Source organism: Microcaecilia unicolor, chromosome 1 (assembly GCF_901765095.1).
Source record: "Microcaecilia unicolor chromosome 1, aMicUni1.1, whole genome shotgun sequence".
In the NCBI taxonomy this organism is placed as follows: Eukaryota; Metazoa; Chordata; class Amphibia; order Gymnophiona; family Siphonopidae; genus Microcaecilia; species Microcaecilia unicolor.
Window position 1 is genome coordinate 171,883,146 of NC_044031.1, and position 26,267 is coordinate 171,909,412.

Below are 26,267 nucleotides of genomic sequence, written 5' to 3' on the forward strand. Positions count from 1 at the left end.
TTCCTTCATCCAGTGCTGCAGCTGCTTTCTTTGGGGACCAGCATTTTTCCCCAGGCAAGTTTTCTGCATATCTAGCACATATCTATTGCAGAAGCAGCAGACCTGGGAGCTAAATGGAGTGGGCCCTGAGCTGGTAATAGCATCTTAGCCTATCCCACCAGCTTCTCAGAGATTATTTACTTTTAAACTGTTTTATTGACGATTATCACAATACAGATTAACTTAGAACATTCATATAACATTGCTTGATATACAAAACAGCATTCTTACAGCTTATACAACATCGCCAAACACTTTTCTTCCCCATTTTCTCCCCCCTCCCCTCTGCACAATTACTTATCAAGTGCTAATATCAGATGTTAAATGGCTTCTATTCCCAATATCATACACTTTAAGTATCTCGTTAGGTGCAATAGTGCTTATCACAAAATATCAGAAAACTAAACATCCAAGCTCTAGAGCACTGTCAAGCTTTAGCCATATACATCTCACTCAACCCCTTCAACCCCCCACCCAATACCTCCCCCCCTTGCAAGCAGGATTCCCCTCTGAACTAAATTTACCACTCCAGACTACCCATACTCTCCATTATTCCACTATTTATCAGGCATTAACAAGCAGACTACGTCCCCTTGGACTGAGAATTTGCAGGTATGGTGTCCAGATCTGTAGAAAGCGTACTCTACGCTTAGGCGATTGTTTTGAGTCCCTAGCCTCCCAAGAGGCCAGGAGATGCACCTGATTGCGCCAATGCCAATAAGCTGGCCCTTCCGATGAGACCCAGTACTGCATAATGCATTTCCGAGCTACCAAGCTCAGCTTCCTACATAACATTATAGCTGGGGCACCTAATGGAGCAAACGCTCTTGGTTGGTCCAACAGAAACTGCCTCTCCGTTCCTTGAATTCTATTCCCCAATCGAATCAAAAACCCTCTTACCCTCTGCCAGAACATACGCACCTTGGGGCATTGCCATAATGCATGATATAATGAGCTGGGACCCCCTCCGCATTTAGAGCACCCCGAGTTGTCCGGCCCCAACATATGAGCCAGTTGTGCTTTAGACATATACCCCCGAAGGACCACTCTATAACCACACTCCCTCAGCCTCTCATCTGTCACCAATGCCCGGATGCCTTTCAAGGTAGCTGACACATCCCATGTTGCCAGTGAGGTCCCAAGATCTTGTTCCCATTTACGCTTAAGATCTACATATTGCCTCTGGGACCTACGCCTAACCAGAGCCCCATACAATGCTGATACAGATTGCTTCTCCATCTGCAACTCCTCAAAGAAGACCCTTAGCAGTTCCCCCATCCGCCCCCTCAGGGGTACCTGGCTCAAAGATTTCATATAGTGTCGGACCTGTGCATAAGCAAATCTATTGCCCCAAGCCGAACCCACTTTGTCTTGAAGCGCGTCAAATGTTATCATTTCCCCATTTTCCAATAACAGGTGTTCCAATCTTGTGATGCCCAGCCCTTGCCATCTACCAAATGTCGGGTTGTCTATCCCTGCTTCAAAAACAGGATTACCTACGATTGGGATTTGATCTGTAACGTGTGGTTGGCCCCCCATTTGCCGCATCCACCACTGCCACGTCTCCCGAAGGGGCTGTAGTGTTATACTTTTTTTAAATTTAGAAGGGAGCTGACTGCGAGGTAAATGGAGCAATGCTAATATATCATATGGAGCAAAAAAGGCTTCCTCCAAGTCCATAGGTGTATAATACTGCGTGGTGTTCACCAGATCTCCTAGGTGGCGCAACAAACACGCCTGATTATATAGGAACACATCCGGGACACCCATTCCGCCCTGTCTCCAGCTCCCTATTAACATATTTTGGCTAACTTTGGGCTTTTTGCCTGCCCAGCAAAATCGACTAAAAAGACGCATCACCCGTTTCAAATCAGTCCGTGTTAGGCGTATGGGTAAGGTTTGAAGGACGTACAACCAGCGCGGAAACAGCACCATTTGGACTAAATGTATCCGTCCCATTAGTGACAGTGGAAGACTCATCCAAGAGTCCAATTTAGCTTTAGTATATTCCAGTAAGATTTTAACATTCAACTGATATAAATCTAATGTATTCATTGTGAGTCGGATTCCTAAATATTTAAAAGACTCTCTAGCCCATCTCAACGGAAATTCAGGGACCCAGTCCCTCTGGTTCACCTCTGGCGAAGCCAGCGCTTCTGATTTGTCTAGATTAATACGGAAACCTGAATAATCGCCATATTCACGAAAGGTTTCCAGTAACGTGTCTAAGGATTCCCTTGGGTTTGTGAGATGTACTAAAATGTCATCCGCAAATGCTGCAATCTTAAACATGTGGGTCCCTAAACCAACTCCCCGGATCAAAGGGTTTGCCATGATATCTCTAATAAGGGGATCTAAAACCAAAACAAAGAGAAGAGAGGACAATGGGCACCCCTGCCTTGTGCCCCTCCTAATACAGAAACTTTCCGATTCTATCCCGTTTACGCTCAGGGTGGCACATGGGTTGGCATATAAAGCATGAATTGCCTCAACAAATCTCCCTGAAAATCCATAGTGTTCCAGCGTATCAAAAAGGAACTTCCAGTGAACCTTATCGAAGGCCTTTTCCGCATCAAAGCTGATCAGCAATGATGCTACCTTCGCCTGCGAGCTGTGTTCTAGTGACGTCAGTATTGCTCTCAAGTTTTTACTCACTGCTCTACCTCCCACAAATCCCACCTGACTTTCATGAATCAACCTTGGGAGCAGCCTCGCCAGTCTATTAGCCAAGATTTTTGCCAACAACTTGGTATCATAATTTAATAGGGAGATAGGCCGGTACGATGTCGGCTCTAGAGGGTCCCTCCCCGGCTTCAACAAGACTATTATTTGAGCCCTATTCGTCTGGGGGTAACCTCTGTCTCTCTATCAATTGGTTCAAAAATCTAGCAATTGCAGGTATAACTCCTCCTTCCATTAATTTATAGAATTCTCCCCTTAAACCATCAGGTCCCGGGGCTTTTAGTCGCGGGCTGCGGGCAATAACTAGACTGACTTCATCCTCAGTAATTAATTGATTGAGACTGTCCAACTCTTGTATTGTAAGCTTTGGTAGAGCCAGATTTTCTAAATACATCTGATTTAACAGACCGTCTTCCTCTGGGGAAGCGTACAGCCCTTGATAAAAGGCCCGAAAAGTCTCACATATTGCTTTATCTGATGTGTGGAGCCCTCCCCCCCTTCGCCTCAGTGCCAAAATGTTCTTAGTCCCTCCCCGGGGGTTAATTATTTTTGACAGTAACTTGCCTGCTTTATTACCGTGTTTATAAAGCATATATCTATAGTAGAGCTGTGACTTGTGTGCCCTTTCTTGCAAAAGTACATTTAAGGCGGTTTGAAGCTCTAACACTTGTCGTTTATCACCTATCGCGTGTGTCTCCCCATATCTCCTCCGTGTCTTACAAAGTTGGTTACTTAAACGCAAGATCTTTCTATCTCGTGTCTTCCTCACAAAGTGCGTGTGACTTATAACTTCGCCTCTAAGAACCGCCTTAGCCGCTTCCCAAAACAAAACTGGGTCTTCTATGTGTTCTTGATTATGAGTGCTATATTCCACCCAGCGAGCTTGTAATCTACCTTTAAGCACTGGATCTGAGCTGAACTCCAGGGGAAATTGCCATTTATATTCCTGTGGGGTTGTACCACTTGGTATCCATTCTATCTTAACCCAGGCATGGTCCGACACCATGTACGGTCCTATCTCTGCTGTTGTCACTTCCCCAAACATCTGACGTGATGTCAGTATATAGTCAATTCTCGACTGAGTGGAGTGGGCCCGCGACAGATGTGTATAGTCTTTCTCACCTGGGTGCAGCACCCGCCACACATCAACCAGGCCTAGCATCTGGCTCAATTGTAAGAGGCCTCTATTAGTATAACATGAAGAGGCCGTCTCCGGGGCTGATCTGTCCAGAGAGGGGTCCCAAGCTGCATTTAAATCACCCCCCAGCACTATAGCTGCGTGCGGTTGCCTGATCAGAAAATTAATCAAAGTTTGATAGAACTTCCTATCGTATCTATTTGGAGCATAAACATTACAGATTAGCAGTTTCTGTCTCCCAACTACCACTTCTATTATAACATAACGGCCTTCAGTATCAATCAGAAGTGGATTAATTACCGAGGCTATGCCTTTTCTAATTAGTATCGCTACTCCTCCCTTTTTACCTTGTGCATTTGCTGCTATACAATCCCCAACCCACCAGGTGCTGAGCTTGGCATGTTCACTCTGGTTCAGATGCGTCTCCTGTAAAAGTGCTATGTCTGCTTTTTGCCTGTTTAATTGTTGTAAAATCTTAGAGCGTTTTATTGGCGAATTAACTCCGCCTACATTCCATGTTATTATTCTTACTATTCTTGGATTTGGAAGTGTATGACTATATCTGTAGATGTCCACTTTTGTAATCGAGGGGGACATCCCAGCCTCTGCCCCCCCCTAACTTGCATCTCCCCTTTATCAGCATCACTATTATGTTCTGCCCACGCTTCCATCAGAGCCCGTTTTCTATTTAGTGCGTGTACCCTGCTTGCATCCCTCCTCCCTCCTCCCACCCCCTCCTCCCGCCCCTCCCCCGCCCCCCAAATCCTGTTCCCCTTATTCTCAGGTCCACCCATTAGGACCATGACTTCCTTACGTCTCTCCCTCCCCCCTCCGCATTAAACCGTGTTACATTAAACATAACATTCATTGTCAAACTGGTCAGACACTTACAGGGTCTCACCCCTCTTACCAGGGGTTCGAACCGTTTCACCCATTGGCTATGTCTTCTATACAGTGTCTTATTCAACAGCAAGAAAATTCAAGGGGAAAGTCTAACTCACAAACCATAAAACCTTAATCTGCCAACTGCAGCCATCTTGCCAAGCCTTTCTTCAACGGTAATTGGTCCACCTTTGTACTTGGCTGGGAGTTTGCTGTATTGTCATATATTGACCAGTCAGGTTTCCTCTGACCCCTCCTTATAACAGTACTCACTGCTCTCAGCGTGTGCGCTTCTTTATTCTATTCAGCTTGCTTCTGAAGATGTTGTTCCCATCTGCTGTAAAAATTCTTTAGCCGCCCCTGCCGTCTCATATGTCTTGGTGATGCCATTATGCGTAATCCGCAGTTTGGCAGGATATTGTAGTGCAAATCTTATTTTCTTTTGGAATAGCGTGGAGCAAACCTCCGAAAACTGTCGCCTTCGTGCTGCTACCCCTGCTGAATAATCTTGGAAGCATCTTACTGGGACTCCATCATATTCCAATGCTTTTCCGGTTCTAAGCAGCTGCATCACCTCTTGTTTTTGCGCATAGTTCAAAAATCGCATAATTACCACTCTTGGTTTATTAGTACCAGTCATTTTCATCCCTATGCGGTGAGCCCGTTCTATCTGTATTGGCCCCGAGGCTTCTGGGAATTGTAGTTCATTAGTAAACCAGCGTGCCAAAAAAACCTCCAAGCCCCGTTCGGGTATCGTTTCTGGCAGGCCCACCACACGGATATTATTTCTCCTGGACCTGTTTTCCAGGTCTTCAATCTTTTCCTCCATCGCCTGCAGCTTTTTTTGAGTTATCTCCTGCACTGTCTCCACCTCCGTTACTCTGTCCTCAATTTCACTCACCCGTGCTTGAAAGCCTGCACAGTCTCGAGAGAGATCCGTGAGCTGTTCTTTTACCTTTTCCAGGTTAGTATTTATGGGGGAGAGCCGGCGATCCAACATATCCTCTAACACTGAGGACATTTCTGACGTTATTTCGGCGTTCCAGGCCGATGATACTGTCGGGCCCGGCGGGCTTGCGGGCGGCGCCATCTTGTCTTCTGCTCCTCTACCACGGAGCTTATCTTTATGCTGATTTTTAGCCGCCATCGCGCCGCCAGTACATAAGTACATAAGTACATAAGTATTGCCATACTGAGAAAGACCAAAGGTCCATCAAGCCCAGCATCCTGTTTCCAACAGTGGCCAATCCAGGTCACAAATACCTGGCAAGATCCCAAAAAAGTACAAAATATTTTATACTGCATATCCCAGAAATTGTATATTTTTCCCTAGTCCATTTAATAATGCTCTATGGACTTTTCCTTTAGGAAGCCGTCCAAACCTTTTTTAAATTCTGCTAAGCTAACCGCCTTTACCATATTCTCTGGCAACGAATTCCAGAGTTTAATTACTCATTGAGTGAAGAAAGATTTTCTCTGATTTGTTTTAAATTTATTACATTGTAGCTTCATCGCATGCCCCCTAGTCCTAGTATTTTTGGAACGCGTAAACAGATGCTTCACATCTACTCGTTCAACTCCACTCATTATTTTATAGACCTCTATCATATCTCCCCTCAGCTGCCTTTTCTCCAAGCTGAAGAGCCCCAGCCGCTTTAGCCTTTCCTCATAGGGAAGTCGTCCCATCCCCTTTATCATTTTCATCACCCTTCTCTGCACCTTTTCTAATTCCACAATATCTTTTTTGAGATGCGGCGACCAGAATTGAACACAATATTCGAGGTGCGGTCGCACCATGGAGCGATACAAAGGCATTATAACATCCTTATTTTTGTTTTCCATTCCTTTCCTAATAATACCTAACATTCTATTTGCTTTCTTAGCCGCAACAGCACACTGAGCAGAAGGTTTCAACGTATCATCAACGACGACACCTAGATCCCTTTCTTGGTTAGTGACTCCTAACGTGGAACCTTGCATTACGTAGCTATAATTCAGGTTCCTCTTTCCCACATGCATCACTTTGCACTTGCTCACATTAAACGCCATATGCCATTTAGACGCCCAGTCTCACAGTCTCATAAGGTCCTCTTTTAATTTTTCACAATCCTCCTGCGATTTAATGACTTTGAATAACTTTGTGTCATCAGCAAATTTAATTTGTTCCATTTATTTCTGTCTGAAATAAAATAAATACATCTATTTATTCTAGCAACAAATTGAAGCCAGGGTTCCAACAGATACCAGGCGGGGTCTAGGAGTATGACTGTGACTTTGGGGGGGGGGGGGGGGGGGAGGACTTTTAAAATGTTCCCTGCTGGCCGCTCCAGCGTTTCAGGCTGCGGCGAAATTCTATTTTAAGTCGCGGTTTGTGAGCTGATCGTGCGGAGGGGGGATTGAAGCCGGAGAGATCTTTTTTTCTTCAACCCCTCGCGGTCATGACGTCACCGGAAGTCTCTCAGAGATTATTTAAAAATAAAAATAAAACAAAAATCCCTCCAGCTTTATCCATATTTAGCCTGGCAGGGAATATTTTAAAGTTACTAGTCTGTGACTGTCCCTAAGACTAATAAAAAAAAAAAAAATAACAGGAGCTTGTGCTGTGCAGGAAGAGAGAGTGGTCTACCCTTGCAATTTCTCCACTGAAGATATTTAAGGACTCTGGACTGTAACTGGATCAGAAGGTTCTTCTTCCATGTGGACCAAGTTTCCAGTCTCCCAGGCATAGCACCACCACCCTGAGTGGGCATAACTGCAGCAATCTTCACTCTCGGAGTACAAACAGGCGCAAGTGAGAGGGCACCCCTATTATTGGTCTGTGCCCTCACCAGAGAGGACCCAACTCACGGTCATGTACGCAGGATTGAAGACCCAGGTGGAGAAGATTCAGCAGTAGAAGACCCCCTTCAGACGAGCAGTTCCTTTGTCCGTCAGGAAGAACTCCTTGATCAGAGAGAACCAGTGGCCAGCCCAGGGTGGCAGGAAGCAGCATTCGGCTAGACTGGCCCCCAGCCAAAGGAGGCTCTGCAGAGCTATACCAATTTCTGCTCTCAAGGACAGCAGCAAAGAGTCTCCTGGCAGCAAGGACCCTACCTATATGCAGTTTGGAACTACAACCCACACTACTATTCCCTCCCTTTAACTATCCTCCTCCGTTGTCCTACCCATACCCCTACCAAACTGCAGTCGCACAATGTCCTTTGCTACACTCCCGGGCCATTGGGGTCTTTTCTCCCAGGTACGGCAGCACATGGCAGCGACACCCAGACAGCCACAAGATTGCCGGAAAACGCTAACCGAATAGGGTTAGGAGGGGGCCCTCTACCTCAACAGCCCCGACCCATTCCCCTCATGCCATCATGGCCGAGGGGGCGGTACCTGGAGTACTGGTGCTGAGACACACAGACACCATAATGCAGCAGAAGCACAGACACAAATAAGCACAGCGGCTACTCAAATGGATGCATGTATGGTGCAAGCATCAGCAAAGAGCAGTGTCATGCAAGTACCTGCCAAGCACAGGGACTCAACCAGCTCTAGCAGCAGTAGTTCCTATTCATCTACCACTTTCTCCTCAGAATCGTCCTCTGACGAAGAAGCTCATGCTATAGGAAAAGAGACAGGGCTCGGAGGCACAGACAGGAGCCCACCAGTACTTACCTGCTTATTGGGCCTATGGGAAATGGTGCCAAAGAAACTGAGAAAGAAAATTAAGAACTGAAAATGCATTGATACTTTCCAGCTTTTAGAGGGTAAATAGAAGAAAAAGAAGAGTAGTGAAAAAAGGGGTAGGCTCAGGATAGGGATGCAAACAATAAATAAATAAATAAATATGAAAGCCCTGCATATTATCCTATATTTGGATTATAGCCTTCCTGAGAATGATGTAATTAGGCAATATGATGCTAACCAGGTCGGCCCCTTACTAGCTTACATGCACAATATATTAGTAGCTTACAAGGATTTTGAAGACAGTGCATGGCTCAAATACGACTTGGGTTTTAGAGAGGCCATGGAGAACAAATTCATGTACTGGGCCACCACATGTCAATCTCAACCTGTGGAGATGCTCACCCCACACTCAAATGCCTCAAGCGGGCATCCGACAAAGCACCGACCCAGTCCTCATGAGAGTTCCCTCATTCACAGGGCCCCATTCTCTATGTCCCTTGTGCAGACCATTGCAGACAAGAAAACCACACTAATGGCAATGCAGTCCTTGATAGGAAATCTGAACTTGGCCTACTGGGTCACTGTGAGAAGGGTCTTTCTGCAAAGGCTAGTGTCTGTTATAGCAGGCATTAAGAGGCCGTCCCACTTCATAAGAATAACCCAGCCAATTCCCAAAGACCTGCACATACAGGACTCCTTCCTTAGTTCTTATAATGTCCTTTTAGTGTGGCAGGGAGAGCCAGTGTCCAGCCAACAACTGGAACTCCATTCCGACGCATCAGGTGGTTTCAGAATATATGTTCTGAAATTATGGTGTGCAGTGCAGTGGCCTTACAGTTGGCTCACAGCAGGAGTCTGCTGGAGCATCACCTTCTTGGAGCTGCTCCCCATAATAGTGGCCCTTTTCATTTGGGGTGCATGCTTGCAGCAGCATAGGAGGATGGTGTTCTGGTCTGATAATAAAGTAGTGGTGGAAGCAGACAGTGAATTGCAAAATTGTAGTTAATTTGCTGAGGGTATTTGTGCTGCATTAATGTTCAACGTAACTGCACGTACAAAGGATGTACCAGGGTCGCATAGTATGATAACTGCCTCTCACTCTGTGGGCCCTTTTCAGGAAGCTGGTCCCTGAAGTAGACCCAGTAGGAGAGGCAATCCTGGATCATCTGTGGCTGATCGCAGTTCAGAAGAATGGGAGCTGCTCCATCTGTCCTTCGCTCCAAGCACCTAGACAGCCTATTTCCATGGATATCAGCGGATAAAGGATTTTGCGCTAGAGAGGGGATGGCTACAAGAACCATGTTTAGAACACTTGATGGTGGTCTAAGGGGCTCATACCTGCAGGAAGCTTTGGAGAGGGTGTTGTAATGTTCCGCAGGAAGCATGGGGAAGGTGTTTAAACTGTTCCAATATGTAGCCAGAGGCTGCAGCTAGTTGTGGGGTAGTCCGGGGCAAGTCAGCAGTACTACCCCGGGCTGGAGGCGGTGGTATCCGAGCCAGAACGGAACAGGATGGACTTGAGACTGAGAGAGGGGTGCCCTGCTTGCAGGGCCAGTGTACCCATGGAACAATGTACAGCTCACACTCAAGCCTGCTCGGGTGCGGGATGACCCCCCCCCCCCCCCCCAACATGGGAAATAATGACATCCTGCTGGATCGCATGGTGTGCCTACATGCTAATCAATGAAGTGTGTTAGTTGGCTTGCGTAAGGTTGATTTCTTTGCATGTTGATGTATCAATAAAACTGTGGCCTAATGCTTTACCAATAAGAAACGGTGTGGCTGGTCAAACCATTGAGTAAAGCTATGCTGTAGCCTGTTGAGGCAGATGGGTCAGGCAGGAGATAGAAATGGCAGGGCAAAGGGGAAGGTCACAACTGCCTATGTTATGTGGAAGCTGTGGGCCATGGCGCATGGCAGCCGGGGATAAGGCATCATGCCACCTTGCCTGCCCCTGACCACACACACGTGGCTCCCAGTTATCGCAGGAACCATGATAATCCCCCCACATCATTGTTCTGCAACTGGAACGAGAGGGCCAATGGGAATGGGCTGCAACTGTTATAGACAGCCCCCGCAGCCAGAACTCCATCTTCTAACATGTACTCTGTGTCCAAACCCACCCACCCCAGAAAGGCGTGATCCGGAACGGCAGCCGTCACTGGTGGGCCCAGGAATGCATGAGCTCATCCATTCTGGGGTCAAGCCCATCCTGAAGCAGCACACCATTGATTTAGCTGGCAGGGATCCCTATGCCCACCAGCTCAAGACATCTGCAGCCCACCATAATCTTCATTACAAAACTTGGGCAGTAAGAAGTAGCACTTGCAGCCCCCTTGCATATGCTCTCTGGGAATGACAGCAAATTCTGGTTATCCTATTGACACACTACTTTCCAAGTATTAAAGTAAATATATGAACACAAAACAATTAAGTAACCTATTTATTACTAATCTTTCAGCTTCAGCATAGAAATATTATTAGGCCAAACTAGGGTCAGGGGTCTTGCAAAGACTGCGTACTAATTTATGAACTGAACAACGCTATTTACTAATATGTATTCTAAGCCATTAATATGCCCTTTGCTAACGCTTATTTCTTACGTTTTGTTCCACTATTTTCGAAGACTATGCGAAGCAGACAGAACTAAAACCCGTTTTGTTTTTACTCCCAAGAAACAGTAAACACTTCCAGTGCTCGAAGCTCAAAGTCCATCAAGGAACCCTCCCTTCCAGACAGGGGCTGATTTCCTTGAATTGTAGGCGCAAAGATATCATCTTTTTATGACCAGGGGGAGGGTCCAGTTTATTTTCTGACTTTTTGTCACAGTGTGTGTGTGTGTGTTCACAAAATTACATGGTTGAATCCCGCTCTCTGGGCAATGGAGCTGGTTTAAAATACACTCCAGTAGCAGCACAGCCTTTGTTTTAGTGCTAGCTATGCTCTACCAGCATTCCCAGCCGCACTGCCTGGCTGCGAGAGAATGCCGGGCCGGCCCCAGACACTCTGACTGGAAGCGACATGCGCGTGGCAGCGGGCGGTTAGCACAGCTGTTGCAGCCGCCCCTGCTAGCAAATAGCGGGTGTAGTAGTTCCCGGTCAACTGCCCTAGTTCTCACTTCTCATTCATTTCCCGCCAAGCTTCCTCGTCCCAGAGAGCCTCTTAAGGGCTGTCATGGCCTGTTTCACCACGGTAAACTAATGTTTTCCCTTCCTGTATGCCCGTGTGGCAGGAGGAGGTCTCTCTGCTAAGCTGCTCGTTCTCTCACCCTGGGCTGGTTGTCTGTTGAGCACTGCACGGCTCCAGCAGCCGAGGGGAGGGATAATAACCTGGTCCTGGGCGGAGGAGGGGGAGAAAATGCAGTGACGAGCTGTGGCACGAGCCTTAAGCGTCGCTTGCCTTTGTGACAGGCTGAAAGAAAATAAAAAAGCAGCTTTTCTGGGCTGGAAGAAGGTTCACGTGAGAAAGAGACAGACATGGCAGCGTCCAGTAACTCCAGCTTGTCAGGCTCCTCCGTATCGTCAGGTTAGTTTTTAATTCTCTTGCCTCTGAACTGTTTTGTCTTTCCTGAATGGTATTTTCTGGCTTATTTCTTAGCTTTCCTAAATCCTGCGGTGCCCCACGCGCGTCATTAGCTGCAGATTTGTAGATTAGCTTGTAGATCGGGTCACTTAGCCTGTAGATTTCGAAGTGGTTGTGAGAGTCCAGGAGGGAAATGGTCAAGAGCAGGATGCATAGTTTGCTTGCTTTTCGCTTTAGGTCCTAGGCAATGTATGTAGGTTAGCTATAAGTTAACATCCGTCCTGTGTTAAGGCATTATGTAGCAGCAGGGGGCAATCGCGACTGGATTCGCGGATCCTTTCCTGGTCACCTTGTGCAACTGATTTCTTTTCTAGCCCTGGTGCAGGGTTGGCCGATTCGGCTGCTCAATGTCCCCTCGCTGTGCATGCGATTCGATTTTAAAAGAGCGAGCGTGCCCAGTGCCCGAAGCTGAAACCCAGCCGCTCCTAAGCAGTCATGGAGGGCACTGACGCTGGCCCCCTGCAGAATGGTGTATTTTCTTGTGCCCTCCCATGTTTTAGTGTAACAAGTGTGACAGAACCTGCAGAATTTCTAATACAAAGATCTGGATTTTCTGTTGCTTTGTTAATTGTGATCTACTGTGACGGCATATCAAATATAAATAAGGTAAACAAAACTAAATTGTGAATGACAATTTTAGTTGAAAAGGTGCTCTCTTTTTTGACCCAAGAGAATGTTGTTGTATTGAATCAGTATAGAAGTCTTACACTTGACATTGCTGACCTAATTTATTATTACAGTTTTTTTTAAAGTTCAAAACCATTTTTCTTAAAATTTAAACATATGAACACAAAAAGAAAAACATATATGATATAAAGGGCTAGACTCTATGGGGTCCTTTTACTAAGGTGCGCTGAAAATGGCATGCTGTAGAGTTTTGGGTGCACGCCAATCTATTTTTCAGTGTGCCTGTAAAAAAGGCTTTTAAAATTTTTTTGCCAAAAATGGACGTGCCGCGAAATCAAAATTGCTGCGTGTCCATTTTGGGTCTGCGAGCTTACCGCCAGCCATTGACCTAACGGTTCGATACATGCATCTGAAAATTATTTTTTGGCATCGGGTCGCGTATTGGCTGTGTGCCAAAAATGAAATTACTACAAGAGTCACATGGTTGCTGGGCAGTTACTCCATCTTGGCACACATTGGGTGTGCGTAGATGCTTACGCGGCTTAGTAAAAGGGCCCCTATATTTGTTGCCTAAAAAAAAAATTGATGCCAAAAAAGCCGCACTTAGCGCTATTCTATAAACTTCGCCTAACGTTAGGCGCGGTTTATAGAATACGTATAGCAACCTTCCCATGACTAAAATATATATGACTCTATCAACAGAAAATATATAAAATTGTGTATAGTTGCTCAGAAAACCATTGTGACAGTGAAAAATCACAAATATAGTCACTGTTATCTATCATCGCACTTCCTCATTAGTTTGGGACAACAGTCCACAAAATGCCCATAGCCCAGTCTCCTATGGTACTTCTGTCCAGAAATATACCACTACTTCATCAACAATATGAATGGAATTCAACATCACTTATCTTGTAATCCATCGGGTCAGACATCACTGTTGGAAATCTCCATTTAAGAGCTGCCAGGATTGATGGATATGGTATATTAAGTATACAGAATCCACCCCTACTTGGATCCAGGTTTCGCTGCCATAAGCTTCAAAATATAATAACTAGCCGTTGAGCCCATTAAAACGGGCTAGTATGGGGTTTTGTCAAGGCCCCCTCCCCTCACCGCCACCACCACCACCCCTGCACCCGGCCCAGGCCCTCTCTTCGGTATTGAATACATCGGTGAAACGCAGGCAGTACGCAGATTAGCTGAGCTCCCATCGGCCTTCCTTCTCTGCCTGTGTCCCGCCCTCATGTGACGTAACATCGGCGAGGGCGGGACACAGGCAGGGAAAAAAGGGCGATGGGAACTCAGCTGTTCTGTGTGCTACATTTCGCCGATGTAAGTTCGATACCGAAGAGAGTGCTCGGGCCGGGTGGAGGGGGGGGGCGGCGGCGACCTCGGGGGGGGGGGAACGGTAGCGACATCGGCGGCTTTGCGCAGTTTCCCTCTCTGTCCCGCCCCCGTCATCATGTACTGATGCGGGGGCGGGACAGAGAGGGAAGTCTTTACTGCGCATTTGGGAGTGAGTACGGTCACTCGCCATTTATATGTTTGATAATAATAAAACAATAGAATCAATAACGTCACTTAATACAAAAAAGAATAAACTAAAAACAGAAAAACTTACAAGTAAAACAAACACTCAGGTACATAAAAGACGTGGAAATACTACTACTACTACTACTACTACTACTTAGCATTTCTATAGCGCTGCCAGGGTTACGCAGCGCTGTACAAGTTTAAACACGGGGAGGGACAGTCCCTGCTCAAGAGAGCTTACAATCTAACGGTAACATACGGTAAACAAACACTCAGGTACATAAAAGACGTGGAAATGCTAATGCCTCAAAATGTTGCCTGGATAGACCAACACGCCAATCTCTTCAAATATACCCATAGATTGATCACATTTCAATCTATGGGATTGATCAATTTCCTTGTCCTGTTGAAGCGAGGTGGGGCTATATCTCACGTTTTAGTTCAGAAAGAACAGTGCTTCATTTATTATTGGAATAGGGTTCGACCAAGTGATCTGAACAAGGAAGTTGATTGGACATTGTTATGTGATCACTGTTTGGATATATTTGAAGAGATTGGCATGTTGGTCTCTTGAGACATTAGTGCTTCTACGTCTTTTATGTGCCTGATCGTTTGTTTTGGTTGCGAATTTTTCTTTTTTTGTATTAAGTGATTATTGATTCTATTGTTTTATTGTTATTATTTTTGAGGCACCCCCTGATGAAGCTGATGGAAGCAATACCTGGGTCCAAGTTGGGGTGGGTTTTACAAAGGCGTGCTAGCGTTTCTAGCATACACTAAAAACGTTAGTGACATCCATCTATTCCTATGGACGTCAAATATTAGCGTGTTCTAAAAATGCTAGCACTCCTTAGTAAAAGAGGCCCTTAATACACCGTATCTATCAATCCTGGCAGCTCTTCAATGGTGGTTTCGGTTTACAGCAGTGATACCTGATCCGATTGATTACAAGATAAGTGACGCCGAATTCCATTCATATTGTTGATGAAGTAGTGGTATATTTCTGGATTGAAGTACAGTTGGAGACTGGGCTATAGACATGGACTGCTGTCTTAAACTAACGAAGAAGTGTGATGATAGGTAATGGTGACTATATTTTAGATTTTTTTCATTTTCAATCACAGTGGTTTTTCTGAACACCTACACACAAATTTTTTATATTTTCTGTTGATACCTCGGTAATAGTCATATTTATATTGGTTACCGGGGATATTGTTTTGTTTTTATTTTTCATTCCGTTTTGAATAAATTTTGTGAGTAAAATTTAGGTAAAACCCAGTGTAAATGCCCATGTCTTATTTAGGCATAGATCGAGCATATTCTGTAATACTGCGTGTACATTTTCGGAACACACATGACCCGCCTATGCTTCTCCCATTGTCACACCCCGTTTTGAGATCCACATGGTCCGATTTACACGCATCACTTTATACAATGCACTTAGCTATGCATGTAAATCCTAATTAGTGCCAATTAGTACCAATAACTGCTTGTTTAACATTCAGTTATCGGCACTGATTGGCTTGTTAACCAGTTATGTTCCATGTGCAAATCGGCTACGTGGGTGCTGATTTGTACACAGAAATTTAGTCGTCATTTATAGAATCTGGGGGAAAGTACATATAGCATGTGTACCAGTGGACTGATCTTGATCACTGCTTTCATGAGAGCAAAACCTTAGAGAAATAACCAAGTGGTCCAACCAGTAAGAAGAAATCTGAATATACCTTCCTGCTTACTGCTTCCCCTTGCCTTGTTCCTTTTCCCTATACTACAAGTACACGTGTTATGAATACGTTTAACTACTGGGTGGCAGACAATTTTCAGCTCAAATTTTATTCAAATTGCTCCCTACTGTGTCCATATGTTTCCAGAGACTCCAAAAGAACAGTTAATATCACCTAATGCTGCCTTGATTCATTTGCAAAACGAAACTAGACTTAAATCATTCTAGATTTATACCCTGGATGTACCATCTGAAAAATCTCACTCCTTGATGATTCTCCCTTGGCATCTCTGGATCCAGTGGATTCAGCAATCTTAGCTTCATATTTATAAATCAAACGTAAGGAATTTCACCAGAATATAAGTGGAAAAATAATAGCAGTCTCTTTTACAAAGTTTGTGGTGCAACTGCAATCAGAATATCAAAGTGCTTACTTTCATGGGTTGACAAAGGTTCAGATATGCAAATTGTCCTGAAAATGATATTACATTACTTTACATAAAATTCTTATATGCTGCTAAAGCCCAATAGGGTTCAGTGTGGCTCACAAAGGAAGAACGGGTATACCCTGTGAATTAACATTAAAAATATAATAATACTAGTAAAAAAGGCCCGTTTCTGACACAAATGAAATGGGCGCTAGCAAGGTTTTCCTTGGAGTGTGTATGTTTGAGAGAGTGTATGTGAGAGTGTGTGTGAGAGAGAGAGAGAGTAAACGTGTGTGCGTGTGAGAGAGAGAGAGAGAGAGAGAGAGTGTGTGAGTCTGGGTGCGAGTGTGTATGTGAGACACAATGTGAGAGAGAGAGTGTGTGTTTCACACAGATACAGTGTGTGCGAGAGAGAGAGTGTGTGTGAGACACAGAATCTCTGTGAGGCTGAGTGTATGAGACCAAGAGAGTGTGTGAGTGACTGTGTGACACATAGAGAGTGAATGTGATACAGTGTGAGACATAGAGTGTGTGAGAGTGAGAGAAAGAAAGAAAGACATTGACTGTGAGAGAGAGAGAGTGTGTGTGTGAGAGAGAGAGAGAGAGTGTGTGTGTGTGTGACAGAGATACCTCCCCCCCTCTGTGGTGTCAGGCCCCCCCTCCCTCCTTCTCTCTGGTGTCAGGCCCACCCTTCTCTGGTGTCTGAGCGTTACTGTGCAGGATGCTGAGCTCTGACTGTGCTTCAAGGAACTGACCAATCCTATTTAATAGAATGCACCTCCAACATTCTGAAGCCGAGAAACCTTGTGTGGTTGGTCACAACTGCAATCAGAATATCAAAGTGCTTACTTTCATGAGTTGACAAAGGTTCAGAAATGCAAATTGTCCTGAAAATGATATTACATTACTTTACATAAAATTCTTATATGCTGCTAAAGCCCAATAGGGTTCAGTGTGGCTCACAAAGGAAGAACGAGTATACCCTGTGAAATAACATCTCTCTATATAAATCGCACCTCCAACGTTCGAATGAAGCCTCACTTACCCAACGTTCCAAAAGTGAAGGGGGTGAGATCGCTTTGTGTCTGCCCCGCCCACGCATCAAACTTGACGTCGAGGGCGGAGCGTCAGGGAAGGAGGCGGCGCTCCTGACGTCTCTAGCCTTCCCTTCGCTGTGTTCCGCCTTCTTCTGACGTCAAGGATGACGTCAGAAGAAGGCGGAACACAGCGAAGGGAAGGCTAGACGTCGGGAGCGCCGCCTCCTTCCCTGACGCTGCGCTGCCGGAACCGCCACGGAGGTAAATTTAAAAAGAAAAAAAAAACAAAAAGATGTTGGGGGGAGAGAAGAGGGTGGGCAGTAAAGTTGAACAATGGGAGCGGGAGGGCAGGGGAGAAACGACAGCATGGATGCGAAGGGGGGGGGCATGGATGCGAAGGGGGGGGGGAGAAGAGGCCGGGCCAGGCTGGGACATGGGAGAGAGAGGAGCATGGATGCGAGGGGGGGGACATGGAAGGGAGAGAGGGGAATTGCTGGAAAAGGATGAATGGAGGGGGCAGGGGACAGAGGAGCATGGATGGGCATGGATTGGGAGGGCAGGGCTCAGGGAGAGAGGGGAATTGCTGGAAAGGGATGAATGGAGGGGGCAGGGGACATAGGAGCATGGATGGGCATGGATTGGGAGGGCAGGGCTCAGGGAGAGAGGGGAATTGCTGGAAAGGGATGAATGGAGGGGGCAGGGGACAGAGGAGCATGGATGGGCATGGATTGGGAGGGCAGAGCTCAGGGAGAGAGGGGAATTGCTGGATAGGGATGAATGGAGGGGACAGATGGGCATGGATGGATATGGATTGCAGGGCAGGGCTCAGGGAGAGAGGGGAATTGCTGGATAGGGATGAATGGAGGGGGCAGGTGACAGAGGAGCATGGATGGGCATGGATTGGGAGGGCAGGGCTCAGGGAGAGAGGGGAATTGCTGGATAGGGATGAATGGAGGGGACAGATGGGCATGGATGGATATGGATTGCAGGGCAGGGCTCAGGGAGAGAGGGGAATTGCTGGATAGGGATGAATGGAGGGGGCAGGTGACAGAGTAGCATGGATGGGCATGGATTGGGAGGGCAGGGGTCAGGGAGAGAGGGGAATTTCTGGAAAAGGATGAATGGAGGGGGCAGGGGACAGATGGGCATGGATTGGGAGGGCAGGGCTCACACTCTCTCTCATATACAATGTCTTTCTGACTCACACTCTCACACACTCTGTCTCACACTGTATCACATTCACTCTCTATGTGCCACACAGTCACTCACACACTCGCTTGGTCTCATACACTCACTCTCACAGAGAATCTGTGTCTCACACACACTCTCTCTCTCTCGCACACACACACACACACACACACACACACACTCTCTCTCTCACACTGTGTCTCACATACACACTTGCACACACTCTCATTCTCACACACACACACTCTCACAAACATACTCACACCCAGACTCACTCTCTCTCTCACACACACACTCACACTTTCACTCTGTCTCTCACACAGTCACTCTCACATACACTCTCCCAAACATACACACTCCGAGGAAAACCTTGCTAGCGCCCGTTTCATTTGTGTCAGAAACGGGCCTTTTTTACTAGTTAAAAATATAATAATATAATCCTCCTGCCTAATAATAACAAAGAACATATCTTAAAAGTCACCTAGACCAAACAACCATAAGACAAATTCAGTTATTCCAAATATTTTTTTAAAAAGAAAAGATTTTAAGTTTTCTATTGAGTGGCCTAGTGGTTAGGGTGGTGGACTTTGGTCCTGGGGAACTGAGGAACTGAGTTTGATTCCCACTTCAGGCACAGGCAGCTCCTTGTGACTCTGGGCAAGTCACTTAACCCTCCATTGCCCCATGTAAGCCGCATTGAGCCTACCATGAGTGGGAAAGTGCGGGGTACAAATGTTTAAAAAAAAAAAAATTCTCCTTAAATAAAGAGGCATAGAATTCCACAAGAAAGGTGCTTGATAAAAGAGACTAAGTCCACTTGGACTGGGAAAATGGAGCAGATAATTATCTTGAAGACCTCTATTATTTTTTAAAGCAGCTGGAAATTGACACATATGCTGGAGCAGTCCCTTGCAATATCTTAAAAATTAATATGCATACTTTAAAGTGACATGTGCCTCCACTGGTAGCCAGTGGAGGTCTCGTAATAATGGACTCTATCATTTTTATGTGCTGAAAGAATCGGGCTTGCTGCGGTGTTTTGCACTGTCTGAATCTTTTTCAAGAGATTCTTCTGGCAGCCTGCATAAATGCTGTTACAATAATCAAAAGAGTTGACAAGACTTTGGACAATAAGCTTAAATGTATAAGCATCAAACATATATATTTCTGATTTCCATAAGTTTTTTTTTTTCATCACAAGAAAAAACTTCTGGATTAGAAAATTCATGTGAGACTCCAGTGTTAGTGATCTATAAGACATCTTACATTTCAACTGTAAAATGACAGTTATCCTTTCCCAAACACCAGTCCAAAACTTATGTAAGTTGACACAACTAAATAATAAATGTTCCAGAGTCCCAAGATTTGTATTACAAGAGGAACATAATTAGATTTTGTACTATTCACTTTATTTTGTTTAATTGGAGTCCAGAGAGCTTTATGCATCAAAAAGAATGAGGATTGTAAAGTAGGAGCTGAAGGAATGGTCTATTTGTTTTTGATCAAAAATTGACCACTGAGCTTCCGTGATAGATGTATGAATATCCATACGCCATATATTTTGTTGAACAGGATTTGTTGAACTGCATTTAGAAACAAATATTTATAGAAATTGGAAGCCAATTTATTGGAAAAGTTATACATTGATTTATTTAATTTTATTTTTTTGGATTTTGCTCACACCTTTTTCAGTAGTAGCTCAAGGTGAGTTACATTCAGATACACTGGATATTTCTCTGTCCCAGGAGGGCACACAATCTAAGTTTGTAGATGAGGCAATGGAGGGTTAAGTGACTTGTCCAGGATCACATGGAACAGCAGTGGGGTTTGAACCGGCCACCTCTGCATTTCAAGACCACTGCTCTAACCACTAGGCCACTCCTCCATTCCATTGATAAAATACTATACATTTCTGGTGAAAAGGGTAAATACTTGGAAAAGTGTTTTTTTTTCGACAGAAGAACCAATCTTAGTTGTAGATATCTGAAAAATTGAGATTTGGATATTTTACTTACAAAGTGTTAAATTGAATCATCACGTATAATATCATGTATTTGATAAATACGATGTGAAGCCCAAGGTTTTATGTTTATACAAATATTGGGATTGCCCCAGATAGGGGCATAAGTTGTTTGTTTAATAGGACAAGTTAAGGGGCTGTCTAACTTCTGAATAGTAAGTAGTCATTGATAATGTCTTTATCTAAACCTTTGGATGATAGGCTCTATCCTATGTTTAAGAGGGATAGCACTGGAAAGTTGTGGTTCTATGCCAGCCACCACATAACATCACCTAATAAAAAAGCTTGATTATAAAACTCAGGAAAATTGACACCCACAAATTCCTAAGGGCATTTAATTTTTTTAAGCAGTCTGAGCTGTCCTATTGTTCCAAAGCAATTTAATGAGAATATTATCCACACTTTAAAAAAAAAAGGTTTTGGAAACTGAAGTAAGCAAAAATAGTATTGTGGAGCAGGTACCATCTTGATGATTTCCAGTCGACCCCACCATGTGAGGTGGAGTGGAGACATCTACTGCAAGATTTTTTAGTTAAACCTAATACTCTACTGATATTTGTAGTTAAGGTATCTTGAATGCTCTCTTCAAATATAATTTCTGTACCAAATAGGAATTGATGTAATATCTCTCTGTGTACAAAGAACATTTCATGGTAAAAGTTCTGTCTTGGACCAGTTAATGGTGTAGCCATAGCACCAAACCTTTCAATGATATGAAAAATTTCAGGGACAGGAGATGAGACCAGTATAACAAGACGTCATCTGCATAAGCCAATAGCTTGACTGCAGTATTATCTATCTGAATACCCTGAATAGATTGAGAAACTCTTAGTTATTAGTAAGGGTTCTAAAGCTAAAATAAAAAGAAGCGGGGAGAGGGGACATCTTTGTCTTGTACTTCTTGTTAATTGAAATTGACAACTTAGAGTGGAGTTTATGAAGAAAGAAAAGAAAAGCTTATTAGCAGAGGTGCAAGTGAGCAAGACGTCTCCCTTTCCTCCCTTTGTTGCGGCTGGCATCTGTTTCTAATGTTGCTGGTTACAGAGTCGCAGGAGTTCCTGCTTAAAAAAAAACAATAAAAAACGCGCCAGTGCTTCTCGGCATGATGGCAGAGAAACTCTGCCGCTATGCAGTGTGTCAGCGGCAGGGTCTAGGAATGAGTAGATAAATATTGCACTGCATTAGAAGTTTTGTTGGAGGCAGGTCCCGCTCTTTCAGTCTTGTCAGTGTTGGCCTTGGGTGGTAAACCAACTCTGGTTTTGGCCTTGGATGGTAAAGCTCTGGTTTTGGTGGGGAAACACCGCCATCTTGCCTTTTCTGTCTGTGTCAGCAGATCGGCCTCCCTCTCTGCCGGTTCTTTTGGCAGAGCAGGCGGGGAGTCTATTTGCTGTAACACCAGTTTTCCTCCTGAATTTGTCCTGCAGATGTACAAAGCTTTTCTTTTATACAAATCTGGCCCTCCTTCATCTCCTTTGAGAAGGTCTGTGGAGGGTCAGCTGGTCTCTGCTAAGTGACCTAGGGAGTCCTGGGACCTGGAGGAAGACCTGGGTTCTGATCCAGACCAGGAGATGCCCTCTCTTGAGGAACAAGATTTTTAAAGTGAAGGACAGGTTGCTGAAGACTCTGGTCAGGTAGACTCGGGTACTGAGTCTCTCCTCCCCGGGGAAGACCCTTCGGTGGTTAGAATTTTTCACAAAGAGGATTTACAAGAGCTAATTTCTTTGGTGTCCACTACTTTATGTTTTGAGGAAGAGAAGCCCCCTGCTGTAGAGGGACGTAACATGGATCTCCTAGTGAAGGGCTTTCGAAGGCCAGGTAATACCTTTCCTATGCACCAGAATATCAGGGACATCATTCAGGTGCAGTGGGATGTGCCGGATTCTTCTTTTAGACTTGTTAAGTCTATGGTTCATCTCTATCTGGTCCCTGATTTGGACAAATTTCTTCTTAAGCTTCTGTTTGTAAACGCGGTAGTCTTGGCGGTTTACTAGGAGGAATACTGTTCCCATGGACGGCGGCATTACGCTTAAGGATGTTCAGGATCACCATATGGAGGTTTTGTTAAAGAGTAGTTCCTTAGCGTCCCTCCGGACCGGCCCAGAATGTGACTGATGGGTTGTGCACGCCTTCCAGCAGGTGGAGACTGAGAAAAAAGACTGTAACTCTAGCAAGCCAATAAGAGCCCTTGCCAGCCAGAGAAAGATCCAGTAATCTCAGTCTCCAGCAGGTGGAAGGTGGTGAGTCCTTCAGTCTCATTCTTTCTATTTAATTTTTGTCTGGTAGAAGGCAGATTATTTCTGTGCATCTTAAGGTCAGGCAGCTTCTTGGGCAGAGCGTTGTCTGGTTCCTCCAGAAGACATTTGTAGGGTGGCGACCTGGTTGTCCTGGCATTCTTTTTCCAAGCACTACAGTTTAGACGTACTCAGTCGTTGACAGGTTGCTTTTGGAGCGCAGGTTTTGTTGGCGGGGCTGTTAGGGGCCCTCCCATAATTTCACTGCTTTGTTACTTCCCATCAGTCACATTCTGGGCCGGTCCGGAGGGACGCTAAGGAAGGTTAAATTAGGCCTTACCTGCTAATTTGCTTTCCTTTGATCCCTCCGGACCGGCCCAGATCCCTCCCTTCAGATATCTGTGTTTTCAGAGGTTCAGTGTTATTTTTTGGAGCTGTGTTGCTGGTTTATTTCTTTATCCTAAAAAAAAAAAGAAATCAAGGAAAATGTCCTGTTTATAGGACCTTGATATGTTTGCAGACACTCACCCTTTGTTGGCAATGTGCTGGTGGCTGCTCAGGTTTTTGGATACACAGGTTAGGTTTTTCTTTTCTGGCTTTACTTCTGCTTTGGTACTTTCTTACTGGATCTTTCTCTGGCTGGCAAGGGCTATTATTGGCTTGCTAGAGTCACAGTTTTTTCCTCAATCTCCACCTGCTGGAAGGCGTGCACAACCCATCAGTCACATTCTGGGCCAGTCCGGAGGGACTAAAGGAAAGCAAATTAGCAGGTAAGGCCTAATTTACCCTTTTGATGTCTCTGCTTTAGCAGTACAGGCAGCTATTTGTGGCTCCTTGGTAGCTAGAGCTTGCTTTCGCTGGTCTGAGAAGGTCCTGGATAGAACTTCAGATGATCTGACCATGTTAGATGCTGAAGTGGCAAAGACAGAGATGGGATCAGCCTTTTTGGCAGATAGTTTAGATGATTTGCTGAGAGCCTTAGCTAAGTCTATGGCCTTAGGTGTAGCTGCAAGATGGTCTCTTTGGCTACAAGGATGGTCAACAGATGCGGTTTCTAAGACTAAGCTCAGTAGATTTCCTTTTTGGGGTTCTCTGTTGTTTGGTGAAGAGTTGGACAAGTTGGTCTGCAGTTTGGGAGATACTAAGGTGCCACGGCTTCCTGAGGACCAGACTAGGGCATCGGGGCGCAGTCTGTTTTTGGGCCGCAGTCGGGGCCGCGATTTTTACCGCGATAGACCAGGTACAGTGGCTCTGGTTCCTCGGTCCTGGTTCTTTCAGAGAAACCATTCCTTTTGAGGACCTCTAAGGGGAGGCAGAGATGCAGGGGCCTCTCTCCAGTCTAGTGCTTGTCCTGCAGAATGAAGAATTTCCAAGCCCAGCCTCTGATTCCTGTGGGAGCTCGCTTAGCACAGTTTTATTAGAGGTAGGCCCAGGTTACCTCAGTTCGGTGGGTGCTAGAGGTTATTTGAGAAGTGTATGCCTTAGAATTTGCTCGACATCTTCCAGATGCATTCCTGTTGTCTCTCTGTTGTTCTCACCTCAAGGCGAGCGTGGTCAGGGATACTCGAAAAAGGCTTCTCGATCTTCAGGCTATTTGTCCAGTTCCTTCTTCGGAGCTCAGACAGGGTCAGTATTCCATTTATTCCGTTGTCCCAAAGGAAAAAGGTTCTTTCAGGCCGATTCTGGATCTCAAAGCGGTCAGTTGGGCTCTCACAGTAATCACTTTTCGTATGGAAACTCTTTGCTCAGTCATATTGGTGGTACGAGCTGGAGAGTTTTTAACCGCGCTGGATTTAACGGAGGCCTATTTGCATATTCTGATTCGGCCCATGCATCAACGTTTTCTGTGCTTTGCAGTGTTGGGCAAGCATTATCAGTTTCAGGTGCTGCCTTTCGGCCTGGCTACAGCCCCTCACACGTTTACGAAAGTCATGGTGGTATTGGCAGCAGCTCTCAGGAGAGAGGGGATTCTAGTTCATCCTTACTTGGATGATTGCTGATAAGAGTGAAGTCATATCAAGAGAGTCTAAAAGTCACAGATGGTGTGGTGCAGTTTCTACAATCCCTTGGTTGGGTGGTCAACTTGCAGAAGAGTCGCCTATAGCCGTCTCAGTTGCTAGATTATCTGGGGGTGTGCTTCAACACTCGGCAGAGTTGAGCCTTTCTTCCCCAGGCCCGAATTCTCAAGTTACAGTTGCAAATCCAACAGTTTCTGCAGTCATTGGTGCCGTGTGCAAGGGACTATCTTCAAGTGTTGGGCTCCATGGTGGCGATGAAAGAGGCGATGCCTTGGGCCAGAGCACACATGAGATTGCGTGGCCAGCCTATCCAAGGGGATGCTTCTGGATCCATTGCGATGGATAATAGTCACGACAGATGTCAGCCTTAAGGGCTGGGGGGGGGGGGGCGCACTGTCAGGGACAGTATGTACAAGGTCTTTGGTTTTCGGCCACAGACGTCCTCTTCGATCAAACTCTTGGAGACCAGAGCGATTCGGCTGGTGCTAGAAACATTTCTTTCTCTGTTGGAAAAGCGCGTTAGTTCGCATCATGTCAGACAACACCATGACAGTGGTCTATGTCAATTGGCAAGGAGGGACGAGGAGTTGTCTGTTGAAACTGGAAACAGCACAGCTCATGAGTTGGGTGGAACTACATCTGATGGCTCTTGCAGCGTCCCACGTAGCGGGGACAAAGAATGTTCAGGCAGACTTTCTCAGTCGCAACACTCTGGATCCTGGGGAGTGGGCTGTCAGTGAAGTGGCGTTTCAAACAGTCGTATATCACTGGGGGCTTCTGGTTATGGTTCTCTTTGCCTCATCTCTCGATGTGAAGGTGCCTCTATTCTTCAGTCACTGAAAGGATCCCAAAGCGCAGGGAGTGGATGCGCTTCTTCAGCTTTGGCTGGCGGGGATTCTCTACGCATTTCCCCCATGGCCTCTAATAGGGTGGCTAGTTCAGAGGATCAAGGTGCACAAGGGTCGGGTGATCTTGTGACGCCGGTTTGGCCCTGCAGGCCTTGGTATGCCGATCTCCTGCGCCTTCTTGTCGACTCAAGTTTCCAGAGGTTCTTTGTCTTGTGGTTCAGGGTCCGGTAGCTCATCTCGACCTGGGTCGATTTTGTCTTACGGCTTCGCTCTTGAGTGGGTGTGGTTGACGAAGAGAGGTTACTTAGCAGGTGTGATTGCCACGATGCTTCGGTCATGGCGGTGATCAACTTCTCTTAATTATATTAGGACTTGAAGAGTTTTTGAGGTGTGGTGTGCTGATTGGAACATCTCTCCCTTTTGTGCGTCGGTGGCACAGATCTTGGATTTTTTTACAGCGAGGTTTTGACAAAGGCCTGGTGCTGGCTTCACTTAAGGCGCATTCAGGGGAAAGTCCTAGCTAATCATCCAGATATTTCTCGATTCTTACATGAAATAGGTCTCCTGCACACTCCTTCTCAGGTTATCTTTCCGCTATGGGACCTTAATTTGG

At 45.5% G+C, this 26,267-nt stretch overlaps 1 protein-coding gene across 1 annotated transcript in view; it reads left to right on the forward strand.

Moving 5' to 3' along the window:
- Window positions 1-11,683: 11,683 nt before the first annotated feature.
- CHN2 (chimerin 2) overlaps window positions 11,684-26,267 on the forward strand; it is a 505,884-nt gene continuing 491,300 nt past the window's right edge. Inside the window, exon 1 of the mRNA XM_030202483.1 lies at window positions 11,684-11,938. Coding sequence (XP_030058343.1) covers window positions 11,890-11,938 — 49 coding nt within the window. The 5' untranslated portion in view covers window positions 11,684-11,889. The remainder of the gene's footprint in view (window positions 11,939-26,267) is intronic.